At 53.3% G+C, this 27,156-nt stretch overlaps 1 protein-coding gene across 2 annotated transcripts in view; it reads right to left on the bottom strand.

Annotated features, from left to right (window-relative positions):
• The window catches only part of LOC110525138 (protein RUFY3), a 107,184-nt gene that overhangs the window by 14,899 nt on the left and 65,129 nt on the right, over positions 1-27,156 (bottom strand). For both annotated transcript variants that reach the window (XM_036979178.1, XM_036979179.1), the window contains exons 4-9: positions 9,376-9,601; positions 8,855-8,916; positions 5,464-5,599; positions 5,073-5,165; positions 4,025-4,111; positions 253-420 (exon numbers count right to left, since the gene is read on the bottom strand). In XM_036979178.1, the coding sequence (XP_036835073.1) occupies positions 253-420; positions 4,025-4,111; positions 5,073-5,165; positions 5,464-5,599; positions 8,855-8,916; positions 9,376-9,601 (772 nt within the window). The remainder of the gene's footprint in view (positions 1-252; positions 421-4,024; positions 4,112-5,072; positions 5,166-5,463; positions 5,600-8,854; positions 8,917-9,375; positions 9,602-27,156) is intronic.

The following is a 27,156-nucleotide window of genomic DNA, read 5'->3' as shown; positions in this document are numbered from 1 at the left end:
GAGGGGCAGAGGGGTTAAGTCACTATGATACTGGAAGGGCAGAGGAGTCAAGTCACTATGATTACTGGAGGGGTAGAGGGGTCAAGTCACTGATACTGGAGGGTTAGAGGAGTCAAGTCACTATGATACTGGAGGGGCAGAGGGGTCAAGGTCACTGATACTGGAGGGGTAGAGGAGTCAAGTCACTGATACTGGAGGGGCAGAAGAGTCCAGTCACTGACTATGACAAACACAGTGTGTTTCTAGGCCTACCTGGGACTTCTGCGCTAGCTGCTGGTTGAGGGACCTGAGGTCTTCTAGCTGTTGTCGTAGCTCAACCAGAGCATCCTGTTTCTCACACATATCCGTCTCTAACATCTTCATAGACAGCTCCATCTCCTGCTTCATACCAATCTGAACCTCCAACTCCTTCTCTACATCCTAGAGACGGAGACAGTGAGAGCGAGAAAGACAGACACAAGAGACACGAGAGAGAGAGACACACGAGAGAGAGAGACACAAGAGACATGAGAGAGAGAGACACACGAGAGAGAGAGACACAAGAGACACGAGAGAGACACACACACAAGAGAGAGAGAGACACACGAGAGAGAGATCAATACAGGATGGATGGGTTAATACAGGATGGATGAATGGAGGGATGGATGGGTTAATACAGGATGGATGGATGGAGGGATGGATGGATGGGTTAATACAGGATGGATGGATGGAGGGATGGATGGGTTAATACAGGATGGATGGATGGAGGGATGGAGGGATGGGTTAATACAGGATGGATGGAGGGATGGGTTAATACAGGATGGATGGATGGATGGAGGGATGGGTTAATACAGGATGGATGGATGGAGGGAGGGGTTAATACAGGATGGATGGATGGAGGGAGGGGTGGGTTAATACAGGATGGATGGATGGATGGATGGGTTAATACAGGATGGATGGATGGATGGAGGGGTTAATACAGGATGGATGGATGGAGGGAGGGGTGGGTTAATACAGGATGGATGGATGGATGGATGGATGGGTTAATACAGGATGGATGGATGGATGGAGGGGTTAATACAGGATGGATGGATGGATGGAGGGGTTAATACAGGATGGATGGATGGATGGATGGAGGGGTTAATACAGGATGGATGGATGGAGGGAGGAGGGGAGGGATGGGTTAATACAGGATGGATGGAGGGAGGGGTGGGTTAATACAGGATGGATGGATGGAGGGATGGGTTAATACAGGATGGATGGATGGATGGATGGAGGGGTTAATACAGGATGGATGGATGGAGGGAGGGGTGGGTTAATACAGGATGGATGGAGGGGTGGGTTATAACAGGATGGATGGAGGGAGGGGTGAGTTAATACAGGATGGATGGAGGGGTGGGTTATAACAGGATGGATGGAGGGATGGGTTAATACAGGATGGATGGATGGGTTAATACAGGATGGATGGGTGGAGGGAGGGATTGGTTAATACAGGATGGATGGAGGGGTTAATACAGGATGGATGGAGGGAGGGATTGGTTAATACAGGATGGATGGAGGGATGGGTTAATACAGGATGGATGGATGGATGGATGGAGGGGTTAATACAGGATGGATGGATGGAGGGAGGGGTGGGTTAATACAGGATGGATGGAGGGGTGGGTTATAACAGGATGGATGGAGGGAGGGGTGAGTTAATACAGGATGGATGGAGGGGTGGGTTATAACAGGATGGATGGAGGGATGGGTTAATACAGGATGGATGGATGGGTTAATACAGGATGGATGGGTGGAGGGAGGGATTGGTTAATACAGGATGGATGGAGGGGTTAATACAGGATGGATGGAGGGAGGGATTGGTTAATACAGGATGGATGGAGGGATGGGTTAATACAGGATGGATGGAGGGAGGGGTGGGTTAATACAGGATGGATGGATGGAGGGATGGGTTAATACAGGATGGATGGATGGATGGATGGAGGGGTTAATACAGGATGGATGGATGGAGGGAGGGGTGGGTTAATACAGGATGGATGGAGGGGTGGGTTATAACAGGATGGATGGAGGGAGGGGTGAGTTAATACAGGATGGATGGAGGGGTGGGTTATAACAGGATGGATGGAGGGATGGGTTAATACAGGATGGATGGATGGGCTAATACAGGATGGATGGGTGGAGGGAGGGATTGGTTAATACAGGATGGATGGAGGGGTTAATACAGGATGGATGGAGGGAGGGATTGGTTAATACAGGATGGATGGAGGGATGGGTTAATACAGGATGGATGGATGGATGGATGGAGGGGTTAATACAGGATGGATGGATGGAGGGAGGGGTGGGTTAATACAGGATGGATGGAGGGGTGGGTTATAACAGGATGGATGGAGGGAGGGGTGAGTTAATACAGGATGGATGGAGGGGTGGGTTATAACAGGATGGATGGAGGGATGGGTTAATACAGGATGGATGGATGGGTTAATACAGGATGGATGGGTGGAGGGAGGGATTGGTTAATACAGGATGGATGGAGGGGTTAATACAGGATGGATGGAGGGAGGGATTGGTTAATACAGGATGGATGGAGGGATGGGTTAATACAGGATGGATGGATGGATGGATGGATGGGTTAATACAGGATGGATGGGTTAATACAGGAGGGTGGGAGGGATTAATACAGGATGGATGGATGGATGGATTGGTTAATACAGGATGGATGGATGGAGGGAGGGATTGGTTAATACAGGATGGATAGAGGGGTGGGTTATAACAGGATGGATGGAGGGAGGGAGGGATTGGTTAATACAGGATGGATGGATGGAGGGAGGGATTGGTTAATACAGGATGGATGGAGGGGTGGGTTATAACAGGATGGATGGAGGGATGGGTTAATACAGGATGGATGGATGGATGGATGGATGGGTTAATACAGGAGGGAGGAAGGGATGGATGGAGGGGTGGGTTAATACAGGATGGATGGATGGATGGATGGGTTAATACAGGAGGGAGGAAGGGATGGATGGAGGGGTGGGTTAATACAGGAGGGTGGGAGGGGTTAATACAGGATGGATGGGTTAATACAGGAGGGTGGGAGGGGTTAATACAGGATGGATGGAGGGGTTAATACAGGAGGGTGGGAGGGGTTAATACAGGATGGATGGGTTAATACAGGATGGATGGGTTAATAAAGGAGGGAGGGAGGGGTTAATACAGGATGGATGGGTTAATAAAGGAGGGAGGGAGGGGTTAATACAGGATGGATGGAGGGAGGGATGGGTTAATAAAGGAGGGAGGGAGGGGTTAATACAGGAGGGAGGGAGGGGTTAATACAGGAGGGAGGGAGGGGTTAATACAGGAGGGGGGAGGGGTTAATACAGGATGGATGGGTTAATAAAGGAGGGAGGGAGGGGTTAATACAGGATGGATGGAGGGAGGGATGGGTTAATAAAGGAGGGAGGGAGGGGTTAATACAGGAGGGAGGGAGGGGTTAATACAGGAGGGAGGGAGGGGTTAATACAGGATGGATGGATGGAGGGATAGGTTAATACAGGAGGGTGGGAGGGGTTAATACAGGATGGATGGGTTAATAAAGGAGGGAGGGAGGGGTTAATACAGGATGGATGGATGGAGGGATAGGTTAATACAGGAGGGTGGGAGGGGTTAATACAGGATGGATGGGTTAATACAGGAGGGAGGGAGGGGTTAATACAGGATGGATGGGTTAATACAGGAGGGAGGGAGGGGTTAATACAGGATGGATGGGTTAATACAGGAGGGAGGGAGGGGTTAATACAGGATGGATGGGTTAATACAGGAGGGAGGGAGGGGTTAATACAGGATGGATGGATGGAGGGATAGGTTAATACAGGAGGGAGGGAGGGGTTAATACAGGATGGATGGGTTAATACAGGAGGGAGGGAGGGGTTAATACAGGATGGATGGGTTAATACAGGAGGGAGGGAGGGGTTAATACAGGATGGATGGGTTAATACAGGAGGGATGGAGGGATATGATATTTCTCAGCGATTAGGGAGAGAGACAAACTGACCAATCGTAGCTGTGTTTCCTCCTTGAGCTGTTTGCGTGCCGCCCCCAGCACCTGACCGTCTGCCAAGCCGTCCCCTGCCCGCGATGCCTGGGAAAGTCGTCATAATTACTTCATCCTACATATCAAGCCTCTTCCACACTTGACATTTACATGCGATATCTGCGATCAGTATATGAAGATGGCATGGAAAAGACAGGTTGCGTTGCGGTCTGATTGTGTTCAGAAGGTGGTCAGGGACACATTGGATTTCTCCTCAGGCTACCAGATACACATACAGTGGGTGATGTCATCAGCACTCTGCCCTCAAGTCTCCAGAAAACGTTTTGGGAGCGAGAGGCACCTTTTATGTTCCTCACACGCTAGGAACGTCACGTTGGAGGAAATACGTTCCTAGCGTGTGAGGAAAGTGTTTGTTGGCCTGAAATGCTAGTCATCTAGCATTCTGCTAACCTCCTTAGCATTGCTTGCTAGCTAGTTACTAAGGCTGGGCAATATGGTCAAAATATCACATCACTATTTTTGGATAATAAAAGTTGTGCATGTGCTTTATGAGTAGTAGGCTCTTTCTCCATTCTGATTGTTTTATACTGTTCAATTTAACTTCTCATTTCCTGATTTTTCATCCATTTCTGCATTTGAGATCATTTCCACATATGGTTGCACAATGTGGGGCGGCAGGTAGCCTAGTGGTTAGAGTGTTGGGCCAGTAACCAGCATGTAGCCTAGTGGTTAGAGCGTTGGACTAGTAACCAGCAGGTAGCCTAGTGGTTAGAGTGTTGGACTAGTAACCAGCAGGTAGCCTAGTGGTTAGAGTGTTGGGCCAGTAACCAGCAGGTAGCCTAGTGGTTAGAGTGTTGGACCAGTAACTGAAAGGTTGCTGGATCGAATCCCAGAGCTGACAAGGTACAATATGTCGTTCTGCCCATGAATAAGGCAGTTAACCCACTATTCCTAGGCCGTTGTTGTAAATAAGAATTTGTTCTTAACTGACTTGCCTAGTTCAATAATGGTTAAATACTTCAAAATGAACAGTGGTTGTCCGTTTTACCTTGCGACTGGACTCTAGCTGGTTGGAGCTCTCCTCCTTGACTCGTTCTACATCCTCTTGTAGGGTGATGATCCTGTTGTTGGCTACTGCAAGCTGGACACACCAGGTTTGAGTGTATTTTACCTTTATTTATACTGGTTTGTCTCATTGAAATAAAAATCAATTTTGCAAGAGAGACCTGTAAAATGTTCCACACCAGTGGAGAAATATCAGATTTACTTTCAGACAACCAAGGCTATTGATTACTGCATTGTTGGGTTTAGAGCTTGAAAGAATGGCATTTCACTTGACATTAAGACAACGTTCTGTTAACCTCGACACAACCTCTACACAACCCAGTTGTAGACTGCATGTTAAATCAAACTGTGGTCAAATAAAAAAATAAGCCAACCTCTTCAGTGAGCTTGGTGTTGGACTTCTCCATAGCGTCTACTTTGGCCTGCAGGTTGTTGACTGAAGCACTCAGGTGTCTGTTTAGCTCCTCAACATAGTTCTTCTGGTCCAGGATGGCTGTGATCTGGCCATCCCTGGTGGGGGGGGGGAAGAATTGAGAAAGACTTGGAAGCAAAAGCCAGCTAATCTCACACTAGGGCTGGGAGGGCGCGGCACTAGGGCTGGGAGGGCACGACACTAGGGCTGGGAGGGCACGACACTAGGGCTGGGAGGGCACGACACTAGGGCTGGGAGGGCACGGCACTAGGGCTGGGAGGGCACGGCACTAGGGCTGGGAGGGCACGACACTAGGGCTGGGAGGGCATGACACTAGGGCTGGGAGGGCACGGCACTAGGGCTGGGAGGGCACGGCACTAGGGCTGGGAGGGCACGGCACTAGGGCTGGGAGGGCACGGCACTAGGGCCGGGAGGGCACGGCACTAGGGCCGGGAGGGCACGGCACTAGGGCCGGGAGAGTACGACACTAGGGCTGGGAGGGCATGACACTAGGGCTGGGAGAGCACGACACTACGACTGGGAGGGCACGACACCAGGGCTGGGAGGGCACGACACTAGAGCTGGGAGGGCACGACACTAGGGCTGGGAGGGCGCGGCACTAGAGCTGGGAGGGCACGACACTAGAGCTGGGAGGACACGACACTAGAGCTGGGAGGGCACGACACTAGGGTCGGGAGGGCACGACGCTAGGGCTGGGAGAGCACGACGCTAGAGCTAGGAGGGCACGACACTAGAGCTAGGAGGGTGCGACACTAGGCAAAGAAATTGAGTGTTTTCCCGGAAGAGAAAGACAGGATATACGTGGGGTTAAAGGTGAGGGGCTAGCGGTTACAACACAACCCTAAATCTGTAAAAATGGGCACCCTAATTGACATTATCCTGACCAACTTGCCCTCCAAATACACCTCTCCTGTCTTCAATCAGGATCTCAGCGATCACTGCCTCATTGCCTGTATCCGCTACAGGTCCGCGGTCAAACGACCACCCCTCATCACTGTCAAACGCTCCCTAAAACACTTCTGCGCGCAGGCCTTTCTAATCGACCTGGCCCGGTTATCCTGGAAGGATATTGACCTCATCCCGTCAGTTGAGGATGCCTGGTCATAACTTCCTCACCATCTTAGACAAGCATACTTTGTTCAAAAAATGCAGAACTAAGAACAGATGTAGCCCCTGGTTCACTCCAGACCTGACTGCCCTCGACCAGCACAAAAACATCCCGTGGCGGACTGCAATAGCATCGAATAGTCCCCGCGATATGCAACTGTTCAGGGAAGTCAGGAACCAAAACACGCAGTCAGTCAGGAAAGCAAAGGCCAGCTTTTTCAAGCAGAAATTTGCATCCTGTAGGTCGAACTCCAAAACGTTTTGGGACACTGTAAAGTCCATGGAGAACAAGAGCACCTCCTCCCAGCTGCCCACTGCACTGAGGCTAGGTAACACGGTCACCACCGATAAATCCGTGATAATCGAAAACTTCAACAAGCATTTCTCAACGGCTGGCCATGCCTTCCGCCTGGCTACTCCAACCTCGGCCAACAGCTCCGCCCCCCCCGCAGCTACTTGCCCACGCCTCCCCAGCTTCTACTTTACCAAAATCCAGATAGCAGATGTTCTGAAAGAGCTGCAAAACCTGGACCCGTACAAATCAGCTGGGCTTGACACTCTGGACCCTCTATTTCTGAAACTGTCCGCAGCCATTGTCGCAACCCCTATTACCAGCCTGTTCAACATCTCCTTTGTATCATCTGAGATCCCCAAGGATTGGAAAGCTGCCGCGGTCATCCCCCTCTTCAAAGGGGGAGACACCCTGGACCCAAAACTGTTACAGACCTATATCCATCCTGCCCTGCCTATCTAAGGTCTTCGAAAGCCAAGTCAACAAACAGATCACTGACCATCTCAAATCCCACCGTACCTTCTCCGCTGTGCAATCCGGTTTCCGAGCCGGTCGCGGGTGCACCTCAGCCACACTCAAGTTACTAAACGATACCATAACTGCCATTGATAAAAGACAGAGTTCAGTGTGTCAAATCGGAGGGCATGTTGTCCGGTCCTCTGGCAGTCTCTATGGGGGTACCACAGGGTTCAATTCTCGGGCCGACTCTTTTCTCTGTATATATATATATCAATGCTGTCGCTCTTGCTGCGGGCGATTTCCTGATCCACCTCTACGCAGACGACACCATTCTGTATACTTCTGGCCCTTCCTTGGACACTGTGCTATCTAACCTCCAAATGAGCTTCAATGCCATACAACACTCCTTCCGTGGCCTCCAACTGCTCTTAAACGCTAGCAAAACCAAATGCATCCATTTCAACCGTTCGCTGACTGCACCCACACGCCCGACTAGCATCACCACACTGGATGGTTCCGACCTAGAATACGTGGACATCTATAAGTACCTAGGTGTCTGGCTAGACTGCAAACTCTCCTTCCAGACTCATATCAAATATCTCCAATCCAAAATCAAATCTAGAGTCGGCTTTCTATTTCGCAACAACGCCTCCTTCACTCACGCCGCAAAACTTACCCTAGTAAAACTGACTATCCTACCGATCCTCAACTTCGGCGATGTCATCTACAAAATAGCTTCCAATACTCGACTCAGCAAACTGGATGTAGTTTATCACAGTGCCATCCATTTGGTTACTAAAGCACCTTATACCACCCACACCTGCGACCTGTATGCTCTAGTCGGCTGGCCCTCGCTAAATGTTCGTCGCCAGACCCACTGGCTCCAGGTCATCTACAAGTCTATGCTAGGTAAAGCTCCACCTTATCTCAGTTCACTGGTCACGATGGCAACACCCAACCGTAGCACGCGCTCCAGCAAGTGTATCTCACTGATCATCCCTAAAGCCAAAACCGCCTTTCCTTCCAGTTCTCTGCTGCCTGCGACTGGAACGACTTGCAAAAGGGGGCTAGTGAGGGGCTAGCGTTGTTAAGGTGAGGGGCTAGCGGTATTAAGGTGAGGGGCTAGCGTTGTTAAGGTGAGGGGCTAGCGTTATTAAGGTGAGGGGCTAGCGTTATTAAGGTGAGGGGCTAGCGGTATTAAGGTGAGGGGCTAGCGTTATTAAGGTGAGGGGCTAGCGTTATTAAGGTGAGGGGCTAGCGGTATTAAGGGGAGGGGCTAGCGGTATTAAGGGGAGGGGCTAGCGGTATTAAGGGGGGAAGCGTTGTTAAGGGGAGGGGCTATCATTGTTAAGGGGAGGGGCTAGCATTGTCAAGGGGAGGGGCTATCATTGTTAAGGGGAGGGGCTATCATTGTTAAGGGGAGGGGCTATCATTGTTAAGGGGAGGGGCTAGCGGTATTAAAAGAGGAACGCACCCTTCTGCCGTCTTGCTGCTTTGACCATCCTTAAGATACATGGAGAAATCTATCACCCCGACCTGCACAGGAAATACAACAGACTTACTTGTATGACCACATAACAGAATAACAGCTGCTACACTGATGGGCCACTGTAAATGCGTACGGCCACTGTAAATGCGTACTGGGGGCCACTGTAAATGCGTACTGGGGGCCACTGTAAATGCGTACTGGGGGCCACTGTAAATGCGTACTGGGGGCCACTGTAAATGCATACTGGGGGCCACTGTAAATGCATTCTGGGGGCCACTGTAAATGCGTACTGGGGGCCACTGTAAATGCGTACTGGGGGCCACTGTAAATGCGTACTGGGGGCCACTGTAAATGCGTACTGGGGGCCACTGTAAATGCGTACTGGGGGCCACTGTAAATGCGTACTGGGGGCCACTGTAAATGCGTACTGGGGGCCACTGTAAATGCGTACTGGGGGCCACTGTAAATGTGTACTGGGGGCCACATATATATTCTATGGTACTAACCTGTGAGTCGAGGTCTTCCCCCTTCATACAGAGATTAGCATCGATGACGTTCAACCCAACCAGCAGTCCGGCGATCACGGCTCCTTCCTCCTCCATCATGAGAGCGTTGGACTCGTAGAACTCACTGAGCAGGTCCTTTCTGTTGATGATGGTCTTCATGTAATCTGACAGCTTCTTCTGCATCAGGGCCAATCGCAGCCAGGCCCGCCCTCTTCCTAATGGGGTTCTGGTGACGGACGGGGAGTTACACCAATTACATAACTGGTCAACAGGGGATTAGGCCAATTATGTATCAACTACACAATGTGTGACATGTTTACACCAATCAGATACCAAGTGAACCGTGTAGAGTTCAGACCCTAGAATCAATGGTGTTGCATCCCTCTAATAGAGTTCAGACCCTAGAATCAATGGTGTTGCATCCCTCTAATAGAGTTCAGACCCTAGAATCAATGGTGTTGCATCCCTCTAATAGAGTTCAGACCCTAGAATCAATGGTGTTGCATCCCTCTAACAGAGTTCAGACCCTAGAATCAATGGTGTTGCATCCCTCCGTTAGTCAGGCGGGAAGAGGACATTAGGGACGGTGTCAGTCAGACGGGAAGAGGACATTAGGGACGGTGTCAGTCAGGCGGGAAGAGGACATTAGGGACGGTGTCAGTCAGGACGGGAAGAGGACATTAGGGACGGTGTAGGGACGGTGTCAGTCAACGGGAAGAGGACATTAGGGACGGTGTCAGTCAGGCGGGAAGAGGACATTAGGGACGGTGTCAGTCAGACGGGAAGAGGACATTAGGGACGGTGTCAGTCAGGCGGGAAGAGGACATTAGGGACGGTGTCAGTCAGACGGGAAGAGGACATTAGGGACGGTGTCAGTCAGGCGGGAAGAGGACATTAGGGACGGTGTCAGTCAGACGGGAAGAGGACATTAGGGACGGTGTCAGTCAGACGGGAAGAGGACATTAGGGACGGCGTCAGTCAGACAGGAAGAGGACATTAGGGACGGTGTTAGACAGGAAGAGGACATTAGGGGCGGTGTCAGTCAGGACGGGAAGAGGACATTAGGGACGGTGTCAGTCAGACGGGAAGAGGACATTAGGGACGGTGTCAGTCAGATGGGAAGAGGACATTAGGGACGGTGTCAGTCAGGACGGGAAGAGGACATTAGGGACGGTGTAGGGACGGTGTCAGTCAGACGGGAAGAGGACATTAGGGAAGGTGTTAGACAGGAAGAGGACATTAGGGACGGCGTCAGTCAGACGGGAAGAGGACATTAGGGACGGTGTCAGTCAGACGGGAAGAGGACATTAGGGACGGTGTTAGACAGGTCGGGAAGAGGACATTAGGGACGGTGTCAGTCAGGACGGGAAGAGGACATTAGGGACGGTGTCAGTCAGACGGGAAGAGGACATTAGGGACGGCGTTAGACAGGTCGGGAAGAGGACATTAGGGACGGTGTCAGTCAGGACGGGAAGAGGACATTAGGGACGGTGTCAGTCAGACGGGAAGAGGACATTAGGGACGGTGTCAGTCAGGACGGGAAGAGGACATTAGGGACGGCGTTAGACAGGACGGGAAGAGGACATTAGGGACGGCGTCAGTCAGGTCGGGAAGAGGACATTAGGGACAGCGTTAGTCAGGCGGGAAGAGGACATTAGGGATGGCGTTAGACAGGAAGAGGACATTAGGGACGGCGTCAGTCAGGCGGGAAGAGGACATTAGGGACGGTGTTAGACAGGAAGAGGACATTAGGGACGGCGTCAGTCAGGCGGGAAGAGGACATTAGGGACGGCGTTAGACAGGAAGAGGACATTAGGGACGGTGTAGGGACGGTGTCAGTCAGACGGGAAGAGGACATTAGGGACGGTGTCAGTCAGGCGGGAAGAGGACATTAGGGACGGTGTCAGTCAGGACGGGAAGAGGATATTAGGGACGGCGTCAGTCAGGCGGGAAGAGGACATTAGGGACGGTGTTAGACAGGAAGAGGACATTAGGGACGGCGTCAGTCAGGCGGGAAGAGGACATTAGGGACGGTGTTAGACAGGAAGAGGACATTAGGGACGGCGTCAGTCAGGCGGGAAGAGGACATTAGGGACGGTGTTAGACAGGAAGAGGACATTAGGGACGGTGTTAGACAGGAAGACGACATTAGGGACGGTGTCAGTCAGACGGGAAGAGGACATTAGGGACGGTGTCAGTCAGGCGGGAAGAGGACATTAGGGACGGCGTCAGGCGGGAAGAGGACATTAGGGACAGCGTCAGTCAGGCGGGAAGAGGACATTAGGGACGGCGTTAGACAGGAAGAGGACATTAGGGACGACGTCAGTCAGGCGGGAAGAGGACAGTAGGGACAGCGTTAGTCAGGCGGGAAGAGGACATTAGGGACGGCGTTAGACAGGAAGAGGACATTAGGGACGGCGTCAGTCAGACGGGAAGAGGACATTAGGGACGGTGTCAGTCAGACGGGAAGAGGACATTAGGGACGGCGTTAGACAGGAAGAGAACATTAGGGACGGCGTCAGTCAGACAGGAAGAGGACATTAGGGACGGCGTTAGACAGGAAGAGGACATTAGGGACAGCGTTAGTCAGGCGGGAAGAGGACATTAGGGACGGCGTTAGACAGGAAGAGAACATTAGGGACGGCGTCAGTCAGACAGGAAGAGGACATTAGGGACGGCGTTAGACAGGAAGAGGACATTAGGGACAGCGTCAGTCAGGCGGGAAGAGGACATTAGGGACGGTGTCAGTCAGACGAGAAGAGGACATTAGGGACGATGTCAGTCAGGACGGGATGAGGACATTAGGGACGATGTTAGACAGGAAGAGGACATTAGAGACGGTGTTAGACGGGAAGAGGACATTAGGGACGGTGTCAGTCAGGCGGGAAGAGGACATTAGGGACGGTGTCAGTCAGGCGGGAAGAGGACATTAGGGACGGCGTTAGTCAGGCGGGAAGAGGACATTAGGGACGGCGTTAGACAGGAAGAGGACATTAGGGACGGTGTCAGTCAGGCGGGAAGAGGACATTAGGGACGGTGTCAGTCAGACGGGAAGAGGACATTAGGGACGGTGTCAGTCAGGACGGGAAGAGGACATTAGGGACGGTGTCAGTCAGGTCGGGAAGAGGACATTAGGGACGGCGTTAGTCAGGCGGGAAGAGGACATTAGGGATGGCGTTAGACAGGAAGAGGACATTAGGGACGGTGTCAGTCAGACGGGAAGAGGACATTAGGGACGGCGTCAGTCAGACGGGAAGAGGACATTAGGGACGGTGTCAGTCAGACGGGAAGAGGACATTAGGGACGGCGTCAGTCAGGCGGGAAGAGGACATTAGGGACGGTGACAGTCAGGCGGGAAGAGGACATTAGGGACGGTGTCAGTCAGACAGGAAGAGGACATTAGGGACGGTGTCAGTCAGACGGGAAGAGGACATTAGGGACGGTGTTAGACAGGAAGAGGACATTAGGGACGGCGTTAGTCAGGCGGGAAGAGGACATTAGGGATGGCGTTAGACAGGAAGAGGACATTAGGGACGGTGTCAGTCAGACGGGAAGAGGACATTAGGGATGGCGTCAGTCAGACGGGAAGAGGACATTAGGGACGGTGTCAGTCAGACGGGAAGAGGACATTAGGGACGGCGTCAGTCAGGCGGGAAGAGGACATTAGGGACGGCGTCAGTCAGGCGGGAAGAGGACATTAGGGACGGTGACAGTCAGGCGGGAAGAGGACATTAGGGACGGTGTCAGTCAGACAGGAAGAGGACATTAGGGACGGTGTCAGTCACACGGGAAGAGGACATTAGGGACGGTGTTAGACAGGAAGAGGACATTAGGGACGGTGTCAGTCAGGTCGGGAAGAGGACATTAGGGACGGTGTAGGGACGGTGTCAGTCAGGCGGGAAGAGGACATTAGGGACGGCGTCAGTCAGGCGGGAAGAGGACATTAGGGACGTTGTTAGACAGGAAGAGGACATTAGGGACGGCGTCAGTCAGGCGGGAAGAGGACATTAGGGACGGCGTCAGTCAGACGGGAAGAGGACATTAGGGACAGCGTCAGTCAGGCGGGAAGAGGACATTAGGGACGGCGTCAGTCAGGTGGGAAGAGGACATTAGGGACGTTGTCAGTCAGGCGGGAAGAGGACATTAGGGACGTTGTTAGTCAGGAAGAGGACATTAGGGACGGCGTCAGTCAGGCGGGAAGAGGACATTAGGGACGGCGTCAGTCAGGTGGGAAGAGGACATTAGGGACGTTGTTAGACAGGAAGAGGACATTAGGGACGGCGTCAGTCAGGCGGGAAGAGGACATTAGGGATGTTGTTAGACAGGAAGAGGACATTAGGGACGGCGTCAGTCAGGCGGGAAGAGGACATTAGTGACGGCGTCAGTCAGGTGGGAAGAGGACATTAGGGACAGCGTCAGTCAGGCGGGAAGAGGACATTAGGGACGGCGTTAGACAGGAAGAGGACATTAGGGACGGCGTCAGTCAGGCGGGAAGAGGACATTAGGGACAGCGTTAGTCAGGCGGGAAGAGGACATTAGGGACAGCGTTAGTCAGGCGGGAAGAGGACATTAGGGACAGTGTAGGGACGGTGTCAGTCAGACGGGAAGAGGACATTAGGGACGGCGTTAGACAGGAAGAGGACATTAGGGACGGCGTTAGACAGGAAGAGGACATTAGGGACGGCGTTAGACAGGAAGAGGACATTAGGGACGGCGTTAGACAGGAAGAGGACATTAGGGACGGCGTTAGACAAGAAGAGGACATTAGGGACGGCGTTAGACAGGAAGAGGACATTAGGGACGGTGTCAGTCAGACGGGAAGAGGACATTAGGGACGGTGTTAGTCAGACGGGAAGAGGACATTAGGGACGGCGTTAGACAGGAAGAGGACATTAGGGACGGCGTTAGTCAGACGGGAAGAGGACATTAGGGACTGTGTCAGTCAGACGGGAAGAGGACATTAGGGACGGTGTTAGACAGGAAGAGGACATTAGGGACGGTGTTAGACAGGAAGAGGACATTAGGGACGGTGTTAGTCAGACGGGAAGAGGACATTAGGGACGGCGTTAGACAGGAAGAGGACATTAGGGACGGCGTTAGACAGGAAGAGGACATTAGGGACGGCGTTAGACAGGAAGAGGACATTAGGGACGATGTCAGTCAGACGGGAAGAGGACATTAGGGACGATGTTAGACAGGAAGAGGACATTAGGGACGGTGTTAGACAGGAAGAGGACATTAGGGACGGTGTCAGTCAGACGGGAAGAGGACATTAGGGACGGTGTCAGTCAGACGGGAAGAGGACATTAGGGACGGTGTCAGTCAGACGGGAAGAGGACATTAGGAACGGCGTCAGTCAGGCGGGAAGAGGACATTAGGGACGGTGACAGTCAGGCGGGAAGAGGACATTAGGGACGGTGTCAGTCAGACAGGAAGAGGACATTAGGGACGGTGTCAGTCACACGGGAAGAGGACATTAGGGACGGTGTTAGACAGGAAGAGGACATTAGGGACGGTGTCAGTCAGGCGGGAAGAGGACATTAGGGACGGCGTTAGTCAGGCGGGAAGAGGACATTAGGGACGGCGTTAGACAGGAAGAGGACATTAGGGACGGTGTCAGTCAGGCGGGAAGAGGACATTAGGGACGGTGTCAGTCAGACGGGAAGAGGACATTAGGGACGGTGTCAGTCAGGACGGGAAGAGGACATTAGGGACGGTGTCAGTCAGGTCGGGAAGAGGACATTAGGGACGGCGTTAGTCAGGCGGGAAGAGGACATTAGGGATGGCGTTAGACAGGAAGAGGACATTAGGGACGGTGTCAGTCAGACGGGAAGAGGACATTAGGGACGGCGTCAGTCAGACGGGAAGAGGACATTAGGGACGGTGTCAGTCAGACGGGAAGAGGACATTAGGGACGGCGTCAGTCAGGCGGGAAGAGGACATTAGGGACGGTGACAGTCAGGCGGGAAGAGGACATTAGGGACGGTGTCAGTCAGACAGGAAGAGGACATTAGGGACGGTGTCAGTCAGACGGGAAGAGGACATTAGGGACGGTGTTAGACAGGAAGAGGACATTAGGGACGGCGTTAGTCAGGCGGGAAGAGGACATTAGGGATGGCGTTAGACAGGAAGAGGACATTAGGGACGGTGTCAGTCAGACGGGAAGAGGACATTAGGGATGGCGTCAGTCAGACGGGAAGAGGACATTAGGGACGGTGTCAGTCAGACGGGAAGAGGACATTAGGGACGGCGTCAGTCAGGCGGGAAGAGGACATTAGGGACGGTGACAGTCAGGCGGGAAGAGGACATTAGGGACGGTGTCAGTCAGACAGGAAGAGGACATTAGGGACGGTGTCAGTCACACGGGAAGAGGACATTAGGGACGGTGTTAGACAGGAAGAGGACATTAGGGACGGTGTCAGTCAGGTCGGAAAGAGGACATTAGGGACGGTGTAGGGACGGTGTCAGTCAGGCGGGAAGAGGACATTAGGGACGGCGTCAGTCAGGCGGGAAGAGGACATTAGGGACGGTGTCAGTCAGGCGGGAAGAGGACATTAGGGACGGCGTTAGTCAGGCGGGAAGAGGACATTAGGGACGGCCTTAGACAGGAAGAGGACATTAGGGACGGTGTCAGTCAGGCGGGAAGAGGACATTAGGGACGGTGTCAGTCAGGTCGGGAAGAGGACATTAGGGACGGTGTAGGGACGGTGTCAGTCAGGCGGGAAGAGGACATTAGGGACGGCGTCAGTCAGGCGGGAAGAGGACATTAGGGACGTTGTTAGACAGGAAGAGGACATTAGGGACGGCGTCAGTCAGGCGGGAAGAGGACATTAGGGACGGCGTCAGTCAGACGGGAAGAGGACATTAGGGACAGCGTCAGTCAGGCGGGAAGAGGACATTAGGGACGTTGTCAGTCAGGCGGGAAGAGGACATTAGGGACGTTGTTAGTCAGGAAGAGGACATTAGGGACGGCGTCAGTCAGGCGGGAAGAGGACATTAGGGACGGCGTCAGTCAGGTGGGAAGAGGACATTAGGGACGTTGTTAGACAGGAAGAGGACATTAGGGACGGCGTCAGTCAGGCGGGAAGAGGACATTAGGGATGTTGTTAGACAGGAAGAGGACATTAGGGACGGCGTCAGTCAGGCGGGAAGAGGACATTAGTGACGGCGTCAGTCAGGTGGGAAGAGGACATTAGGGACGGTGTAGGGACGGTGTCAGTCAGGCGAGAAGAGGACATTAGGGACGGCGTCAGTCAGGCGGGAAGAGGACATTAGGGACGTTGTTAGACAGGAAGAGGACATTAGGGACGGCGTCAGTCAGGCGGGAAGAGGACATTAGGGACGGCGTCAGTCAGACGGGAAGAGGACATTAGGGACAGCGTCAGTCAGGCGGGAAGAGGACATTAGGGACGGCGTCAGTCAGGTGGGAAGAGGACATTAGGGACGTTGTCAGTCAGGCGGGAAGAGGACATTAGGGACGTTGTTAGTCAGGAAGAGGACATTAGGGACGGCGTCAGTCAGGCGGGAAGAGGACATTAGGGACGGCGTCAGTCAGGTGGGAAGAGGACATTAGGGACGTTGTTAGACAGGAAGAGGACATTAGGGACGGCGTCAGTCAGGCGGGAAGAGGACATTAGGGATGTTGTTAGACAGGAAGAGGACATTAGGGACGGCGTCAGTCAGGCGGGAAGAGGACATTAGTGACGGCGTCAGTCAGGTGGGAAGAGGACATTAGGGACAGCGTCAGTCAGGCGGGAAGAGGACATTAGGGACGGCGTTAGACAGGAAGAGGACATTAGGGACGGCGTCAGTCAGGCGGGAAGAGGACATTAGGGACAGCGTTAGTCAGGCGGGAAGAGGACATTAGGGACAGCGTTAGTCAGGCGGGAAGAGGACATTAGGGACAGTGTAGGGACGGTGTCAGTCAGACGGGAAGAGGACATTAGGGACGGCGTTAGACAGGAAGAGGACATTAGGGACGGCGTTAGACAGGAAGAGGACATTAGGGACGGCGTTAGACAGGAAGAGGACATTAGGGACGGCGTTAGACAGGAAGAGGACATTAGGGACGGCGTTAGACAAGAAGAGGACATTAGGGACGGCGTTAGACAGGAAGAGGACATTAGGGACGGTGTCAGTCAGACGGGAAGAGGACATTAGGGACGGTGTTAGTCAGACGGGAAGAGGACATTAGGGACGGCGTTAGACAGGAAGAGGACATTAGGGACGGCGTTAGTCAGACGGGAAGAGGACATTAGGGACGGTGTCAGTCAGACGGGAAGAGGACATTAGGGACGGTGTTAGACAGGAAGAGGACATTAGGGACGGTGTTAGACAGGAAGAGGACATTAGGGACGGTGTTAGTCAGACGGGAAGAGGACATTAGGGACGGCGTTAGACAGGAAGAGGACATTAGGGACGGCGTTAGACAGGAAGAGGACATTAGGGACGGCGTTAGACAGGAAGAGGACATTAGGGACGATGTCAGTCAGACGGGAAGAGGACATTAGGGACGGTGTTAGACAGGAAGAGGACATTAGGGACGGTGTTAGGCAGGAAGAGGACATTAGGGACGGTGTCAGTCAGGCGGGAAGAGGACATTAGGGACGATGTTAGACAGGAAGAGGACATTAGGGACGGTGTTAGACAGGAAGAGGACATTAGGGACGGTGTCAGTCAGGCGGGAAGAGGACATTAGGGACGATGTTAGACAGGAAGAGGACATTAGGGACGGTGTTAGACAGGAAGAGGACATTAGGGACGGCGTTAGACAGGAAGAGGACATTAGGGACGGCGTTAGACAAGAAGAGGACATTAGGGACGGCGTTAGACAGGAAGAGGACATTAGGGACGGTGTCAGTCAGACGGGAAGAGGACATTAGGGACTGTGTTAGTCAGACGGGAAGAGGACATTAGGGACGGCGTTAGACAGGAAGAGGACATTAGGGACGGCGTTAGTCAGACGGGAAGAGGACATTAGGGACGGTGTCAGTCAGACGGGAAGAGGACATTAGGGACGGTGTTAGACAGGAAGAGGACATTAGGGACGGCGTCAGTCAGGCGGGAAGAGGACATTAGGGACAGCGTTAGTCAGGCGGGAAGAGGACATTAGGGACAGCGTTAGTCAGGCGGGAAGAGGACATTAGGGACAGTGTAGGGACGGTGTCAGTCAGACGGGAAGAGGACATTAGGGACGGCGTTAGACAGGAAGAGGACATTAGGGACGGCGTTAGACAGGAAGAGGACATTAGGGACGGCGTTAGACAGGAAGAGGACATTAGGGACGGCGTTAGACAGGAAGAGGACATTAGGGACGGCGTTAGACAAGAAGAGGACATTAGGGACGGCGTTAGACAGGAAGAGGACATTAGGGACGGTGTCAGTCAGACGGGAAGAGGACATTAGGGACGGTGTTAGTCAGACGGGAAGAGGACATTAGGGACGGCGTTAGACAGGAAGAGGACATTAGGGACGGCGTCAGTCAGGCGGGAAGAGGACATTAGGGACAGCGTTAGTCAGGCGGGAAGAGGACATTAGGGACAGCGTTAGTCAGGCGGGAAGAGGACATTAGGGACAGTGTAGGGACGGTGTCAGTCAGACGGGAAGAGGACATTAGGGACGGCGTTAGACAGGAAGAGGACATTAGGGACGGCGTTAGACAGGAAGAGGACATTAGGGACGGCGTTAGACAGGAAGAGGACATTAGGGACGGCGTTAGACAGGAAGAGGACATTAGGGACGGCGTTAGACAAGAAGAGGACATTAGGGACGGCGTTAGACAGGAAGAGGACATTAGGGACGGTGTCAGTCAGACGGGAAGAGGACATTAGGGACGGCGTTAGACAGGAAGAGGACATTAGGGACGGCGTTAGTCAGACGGGAAGAGGACATTTGGGACGGTGTCAGTCAGACGGGAAGAGGACATTAGGGACGGTGTTAGACAGGAAGAGGACATTAGGGACGGTGTTAGACAGGAAGAGGACATTAGGGACGGTGTTAGTCAGACGGGAAGAGGACATTAGGGACGGCGTTAGACAGGAAGAGGACATTAGGGACGGCGTTAGACAGGAAGAGGACATTAGGGACGGCGTTAGACAGGAAGAGGACATTAGGGACGGTGTTAGACAGGAAGAGGACATTAGGGACGGTGTTAGTCAGACGGGAAGAGGACATTAGGGACGGCGTTAGACAGGAAGAGGACATTAGGGACGGCGTTAGACAGGAAGAGGACATTAGGGACGGCGTTAGACAGGAAGAGGACATTAGGGACGATGTCAGTCAGACGGGAAGAGGACATTAGGGACGGTGTTAGACAGGAAGAGGACATTAGGGACGGTGTTAGGCAGGAAGAGGACATTAGGGACGGTGTCAGTCAGGCGGGAAGAGGACATTAGGGACGATGTTAGACAGGAAGAGGACATTAGGGACGGTGTTAGACAGGAAGAGGACATTAGGGACGGTGTCAGTCAGGCGGGAAGAGGACATTAGGGACGATGTTAGACAGGAAGAGGACATTAGGGACGGTGTTAGACAGGAAGAGGACATTAGGGACGGTGTCAGTCAGACGGGAAGAGGACATTAGGGACGGTGTCAGTCAGGACGGGAAGAGGACATTAGGGACGGTGTCAGTCAGACGGGAAGAGGACATTAGGGACGGTGTTAGTCAGACGGGAAGAGGACATTAGGGACGGTGTCAGTCAGACGGGAAGAGGACATTAGGGACGGCGTCAGTCAGGCGGGAAGAGGACATTAGGGACGGTGACAGTCAGGCGGGAAGAGGACATTAGGGACGGTGTCAGTCAGACAGGAAGAGGACATTAGGGACGGTGTCAGTCACACGGGAAGAGGACATTAGGGACGGTGTTAGACAGGAAGAGGACATTAGGGACGGTGTCAGTCAGGTCGGGAAGAGGACATTAGGGACGGTGTAGGGACGGTGTCAGTCAGGCGGGAAGAGGACATTAGGGACGGCGTCAGTCAGGCGGGAAGAGGACATTAGGGACGTTGTTAGACAGGAAGAGGACATTAGGGACGGCGTCAGTCAGGCGGGAAGAGGACATTAGGGACGGCGTCAGTCAGACGGGAAGAGGACATTAGGGACAGCGTCAGTCAGGCGGGAAGAGGACATTAGGGACGTTGTCAGTCAGGCGGGAAGAGGACATTAGGGACGTTGTTAGTCAGGAAGAGGACATTAGGGACGGCGTCAGTCAGGCGGGAAGAGGACATTAGGGACGGCGTCAGTCAGGTGGGAAGAGGACATTAGGGACGTTGTTAGACAGGAAGAGGACATTAGGGACGGCGTCAGTCAGGCGGGAAGAGGACATTAGGGATGTTGTTAGACAGGAAGAGGACATTAGGGACGGCGTCAGTCAGGCGGGAAGAGGACATTAGTGACGGCGTCAGTCAGGTGGGAAGAGGACATTAGGGACAGCGTCAGTCAGGCGGGAAGAGGACATTAGGGACGGCGTTAGACAGGAAGAGGACATTAGGGACGGCGTCAGTCAGGCGGGAAGAGGACATTAGGGACAGCGTTAGTCAGGCGGGAAGAGGACATTAGGGACAGCGTTAGTCAGGCGGGAAGAGGACATTAGGGACAGTGTAGGGACGGTGTCAGTCAGACGGGAAGAGGACATTAGGGACGGTGTTAGACAGGAAGAGGACATTAGGGACGGCGTTAGACAGGAAGAGGACATTAGGGACGGCGTTAGACAGGAAGAGGACATTAGGGACGGCGTTAGACAGGAAGAGGACATTAGGGACGGCGTTAGACAAGAAGAGGACATTAGGGACGGCGTTAGACAGGAAGAGGACATTAGGGACGGTGTCAGTCAGACGGGAAGAGGACATTAGGGACGGTGTTAGTCAGACGGGAAGAGGACATTAGGGACGGCGTTAGACAGGAAGAGGACATTAGGGACGGCGTTAGTCAGACGGGAAGAGGACATTAGGGACGGTGTCAGTCAGACGGGAAGAGGACATTAGGGACGGTGTTAGACAGGAAGAGGACATTAGGGACGGTGTTAGACAGGAAGAGGACATTAGGGACGGTGTTAGTCAGACGGGAAGAGGACATTAGGGACGGCGTTAGACAGGAAGAGGACATTAGGGACGGCGTTAGACAGGAAGAGGACATTAGGGACGATGTCAGTCAGACGGGAAGAGGACATTAGGGACGGTGTTAGACAGGAAGAGGACATTAGGGACGGTGTTAGACAGGAAGAGGACATTAGGGACGGTGTCAGTCAGGCGGGAAGAGGACATTAGGGACGATGTTAGACAGGAAGAGGACATTAGGGACGGTGTTAGACAGGAAGAGGACATTAGGGACGGTGTCAGTCAGGCGGGAAGAGGACATTAGGGACGATGTTAGACAGGAAGAGGACATTAGGGACGGTGTTAGACAGGAAGAGGACATTAGGGACGGTGTCAGTCAGACGGGAAGAGGACATTAGGGACGGTGTCAGTCAGGACGGGAAGAGGACATTAGGGACGGTGTCAGTCAGACGGGAAGAGGACATTAGGGACGGTGTTAGTCAGACGGGAAGAGGACATTAGGGACGGTGTCAGTCAGACAGGAAGAGGACATTAGGGACGGTGTAGGGACGGTGTTAGTCAGACGGGAAGAGGACATTAGGGACGGTGTTAGTCAGACGGGAAGAGGACATTAGGGACGGCGTTAGACAGGAAGAGGACATTAGGGACGGTGTCAGTCAGACGGGAAGAGGACATTAGGGACAGTGTCAGTCAGGACGGGAAGAGGACATTAGGGACGGCGTCAGTCAGACGGGAAGAGGACATTAGGGACGGTGTTAGTCAGGTCGGGAAGAGGATATTAGGGACGGTGTCAGTCAGGCGGGAAGAGGACATTAGGGACGGCGTCAGTCAGACAGGAAGAGGACATTAGGGACGGTGATAGTCAGGTCGGGAAGAGGATATTAGGGACGGTGTCAGTCAGGCGGGAAGAGGACATTAGGGACGGTGTTAGACGGGAAGAGGACATTAGGGACGGCGTCAGTCAGACGGGAAGAGGACATTAGGGACGGCGTCAGTCAGACGGGAAGAGGACATTAGGGACGGTGTAGGGACGGTGTTAGTCAGGTCGGGAAGAGGACATTAGGGACGGCGTCAGTCAGACGGGAAGAGGACATTAGGGACGGCGTTAGACAGGAAGAGGACATTAGGGACGGTGTCAGTCAGACGGGAAGAGGACATTAGGGACGGTGTTAGACAGGAAGAGGACATTAGGGACAGTGTTAGACAGGAAGAGGACATTAGGGACGGCGTCAGTCAGGCGGGAAGAGGACATTAGGGACGGTGTCAGTCAGACGGGAAGAGGACATTAGGGACGGTGTTAGACAGGAAGAGGACATTAGGGACGGTGTCAGTCAGACGGGAAGAGGACATTAGGGACGGCGTCAGTCAGGCGGGAAGAGGACATTAGGGACGGCGTTAGACAGGAAGAGGACATTAGGGACGGTGTCAGTCAGACGGGAAGAGGACATTAGGGACGTGTGTTAGACAGGAAGAGGACATTAGGGACGGCGTCAGTCAGGCAGAGGACATTAGGGACGGTGTCAGTCAGACGGGAAGAGGACATTAGGGACGGTGTCAGACAGACGGGAAGAGGACATTAGGGACGGTGTCAGACAGACGGGAAGAGGACATTAGGGACGGTGTTAGACAGGAAGAGAACATTAGGGACGGCGTCAGTCAGACGGGAAGAGGACATTAGGGACGGCGTTAGACAGGAAGAGGACATTAGGGAAGGTGTTAGACAGGAAGAGGACATTAGGGACGGCGTTAGACAGGAAGAGGACATTAGGGACGGCGTTAGACAGGAAGAGGACATTAGGGAAGGTGTTAGACAGGAAGAGGACATTAGGGACGGCGTTAGACAGGAAGAGGACATTAGGGACGGTGTCAGACAGACGGGAAGAGGACATTAGGGACGGCGTCAGTCAGGCGGGAAGAGGACATTAGGGACGGTGTCAGTCAGACGGGAAGAGGACATTAGGGACGGTGTTAGACAGGAAGAGGACATTAGGGACGGCGTTAGACAGGAAGAGGACATTAGGGACGGCGTCAGTCAGGCGGGAAGAGGACATTAGGGACGGCGTTAGACAGGAAGAGGACATTAGGGACGGTGTAGGGACGGTGTTAGTCAGACGGGAAGAGGACATTAGGGACGGTGTCAGTCAGGACGGGAAGAGGACATTAGGGACGGTGTCAGTCAGACGGGAAGAGGACATTAGGGACGGTGTCAGTCAGACGGGAAGAGGACATTAGGGACGGCGTCAGTCAGGCGGGAAGAGGACATTAGGGATGTTGTTAGACAGGAAGAGGACATTAGGGACGGCGTCAGTCAGGCGGGAAGAGGACATTAGTGACGGCGTCAGTCAGGTGGGAAGAGGACATTAGGGACAGCGTCAGTCAGGCGGGAAGAGGACATTAGGGACAGCGTTAGTCAGGCGGGAAGAGGACATTAGGGACGGTGTCAGACAGACGGGAAGAGGACATTAGGGACGGTGTTAGACAGGAAGAGAACATTAGGGACGGCGTCAGTCAGGCAGAGGACATTAGGGACGGTGTCAGTCAGACGGGAAGAGGACATTAGGGACGGTGTCAGACAGACGGGAAGAGGACATTAGGGACGGTGTTAGACAGGAAGAGAACATTAGGGACGGCGTCAGTCAGACGGGAAGAGGACATTAGGGACGGCGTTAGACAGGAAGAGGACATTAGGGAAGGTGTTAGACAGGCGGGAAGAGGACATTAGGGACAGCGTTAGTCAGGCGGGAAGAGGACATTAGGGACAGCGTTAGTCAGGCGGGAAGAGGACATTAGGGACAGTGTAGGGACGGTGTCAGTCAGACGGGAAGAGGACATTAGGGACGGCGTTAGACAGGAAGAGGACATTAGGGACGGCGTTAGACAGGAAGAGGACATTAGGGACGGCGTTAGACAGGAAGAGGACATTAGGGACGGCGTTAGACAGGAAGAGGACATTAGGGACGGCGTTAGACAAGAAGAGGACATTAGGGACGGCGTTAGACAGGAAGAGGACATTAGGGACGGTGTCAGTCAGACGGGAAGAGGACATTAGGGACGGTGTTAGTCAGACGGGAAGAGGACATTAGGGACGGCGTTAGACAGGAAGAGGACATTAGGGACGGCGTTAGTCAGACGGGAAGAGGACATTAGGGACGGTGTCAGTCAGACGGGAAGAGGACATTAGGGACGGTGTTAGACAGGAAGAGGACATTAGGGACGGTGTTAGACAGGAAGAGGACATTAGGGACGGTGTTAGTCAGACGGGAAGAGGACATTAGGGACGGCGTTAGACAGGAAGAGGACATTAGGGACGGCGTTAGACAGGAAGAGGACATTAGGGACGGCGTTAGACAGGAAGAGGACATTAGGGACGATGTCAGTCAGACGGGAAGAGGACATTAGGGACGGTGTTAGACAGGAAGAGGACATTAGGGACGGTGTTAGACAGGAAGAGGACATTAGGGACGGTGTCAGTCAGGCGGGAAGAGGACATTAGGGACGATGTTAGACAGGAAGAGGACATTAGGGACGGTGTTAGACAGGAAGAGGACATTAGGGACGGTGTCAGTCAGGCGGGAAGAGGACATTAGGGACGATGTTAGACAGGAAGAGGACATTAGGGACGGTGTTAGACAGGAAGAGGACATTAGGGACGGTGTCAGTCAGACGGGAAGAGGACATTAGGGACGGTGTCAGTCAGGACGGGAAGAGGACATTAGGGACGGTGTCAGTCAGGACGGGAAGAGGACATTAGGGACGGTGTAGGGACGGTGTTAGTCAGACGGGAAGAGGACATTAGGGACGGTGTTAGTCAGACGGGAAGAGGACATTAGGGACGGCGTTAGACAGGAAGAGGACATTAGGGACGGTGTCAGTCAGACGGGAAGAGGACATTAGGGACAGTGTCAGTCAGGACGGGAAGAGGACATTAGGGACGGCGTCAGTCAGACGGGAAGAGGACATTAGGGACGGTGTTAGTCAGGTCGGGAAGAGGATATTAGGGACGGTGTCAGTCAGGCGGGAAGAGGACATTAGGGACGGCGTCAGTCAGACAGGAAGAGGACATTAGGGACGGTGATAGTCAGGTCGGGAAGAGGATATTAGGGACGGTGTCAGTCAGGCGGGAAGAGGACATTAGGGACGGTGTTAGACGGGAAGAGGACATTAGGGACGGCGTCAGTCAGACGGGAAGAGGACATTAGGGACGGCGTCAGTCAGACGGGAAGAGGACATTAGGGACGGTGTAGGGACGGTGTTAGTCAGGTCGGGAAGAGGATATTAGGGACGGTGTCAGTCAGGCGGGAAGAGGACATTAGGGACGGCGTCAGTCAGACGGGAAGAGGACATTAGGGACGGCGTTAGACAGGAAGAGGACATTAGGGACGGTGTCAGTCAGACGGGAAGAGGACATTAGGGACGGTGTTAGACAGGAAGAGGACATTAGGGACGGTGTTAGACAGGAAGAGGACATTAGGGACGGCGTCAGTCAGGCGGGAAGAGGACATTAGGGACGGTGTCAGTCAGACGGGAAGAGGACATTAGGGACGGTGTTAGACAGGAAGAGGACATTAGGGACGGTGTCAGTCAGACGGGAAGAGGACATTAGGGACGGCGTCAGTCAGGCGGGAAGAGGACATTAGGGACGGCGTTAGACAGGAAGAGGACATTAGGGACGGTGTCAGTCAGACGGGAAGAGGACATTAGGGACGGTGTTAGACAGGAAGAGGACATTAGGGACGGCGTCAGTCAGGCGGGAAGAGGACATTAGGGACGGCGTCAGTCAGGCGGGAAGAGGACATTAGGGACGGCGTTAGACAGGAAGAGGACATTAGGGACGGTGTCAGTCAGACGGGAAGAGGACATTAGGGACGGTGTTAGACAGGAAGAGGACATTAGGGACGGTGTCAGTCAGACGGGAAGAGGACATTAGGGACGGTGTCAGACAGACGGGAAGAGGACATTAGGGACGGTGTTAGACAGGAAGAGAACATTAGGGACGGCGTCAGTCAGACGGGAAGAGGACATTAGGGACGGCGTTAGACAGGAAGAGGACATTAGGGAAGGTGTTAGACAGGCGGGAAGAGGACATTAGGGACAGCGTTAGTCAGGCGGGAAGAGGACATTAGGGACAGCGTTAGTCAGGCGGGAAGAGGACATTAGGGACAGTGTAGGGACGGTGTCAGTCAGACGGGAAGAGGACATTAGGGACGGCGTTAGACAGGAAGAGGACATTAGGGACGGCGTTAGACAGGAAGAGGACATTAGGGACGGCGTTAGACAGGAAGAGGACATTAGGGACAGCGTTAGACAGGAAGAGGATATTAGGGACGGCGTTAGACAAGAAGAGGACATTAGGGACGGCGTTAGACAGGAAGAGGACATTAGGGACGGTGTCAGTCAGACGGGAAGAGGACATTAGGGACGGTGTTAGTCAGACGGGAAGAGGACATTAGGGACGGCGTTAGACAGGAAGAGGACATTAGGGACGGCGTTAGTCAGACGGGAAGAGGACATTAGGGACGGTGTCAGTCAGACGGGAAGAGGACATTAGGGACGGTGTTAGACAGGAAGAGGACATTAGGGACGGTGTTAGTCAGACGGGAAGAGGACATTAGGGACGGCGTTAGACAGGAAGAGGACATTAGGGACGGCGTTAGACAGGAAGAGGACATTAGGGACGGCGTTAGACAGGAAGAGGACATTAGGGACGATGTCAGTCAGACGGGAAGA

This window comes from Oncorhynchus mykiss, chromosome 6 (genome assembly GCF_013265735.2).
Source record: "Oncorhynchus mykiss isolate Arlee chromosome 6, USDA_OmykA_1.1, whole genome shotgun sequence".
NCBI classification, from domain to species: Eukaryota; Metazoa; Chordata; class Actinopteri; order Salmoniformes; family Salmonidae; genus Oncorhynchus; species Oncorhynchus mykiss.
The sequence above is the reverse complement of the archived record's forward strand: the minus strand, read 5'-3'. Positions and strand labels throughout refer to the sequence as shown.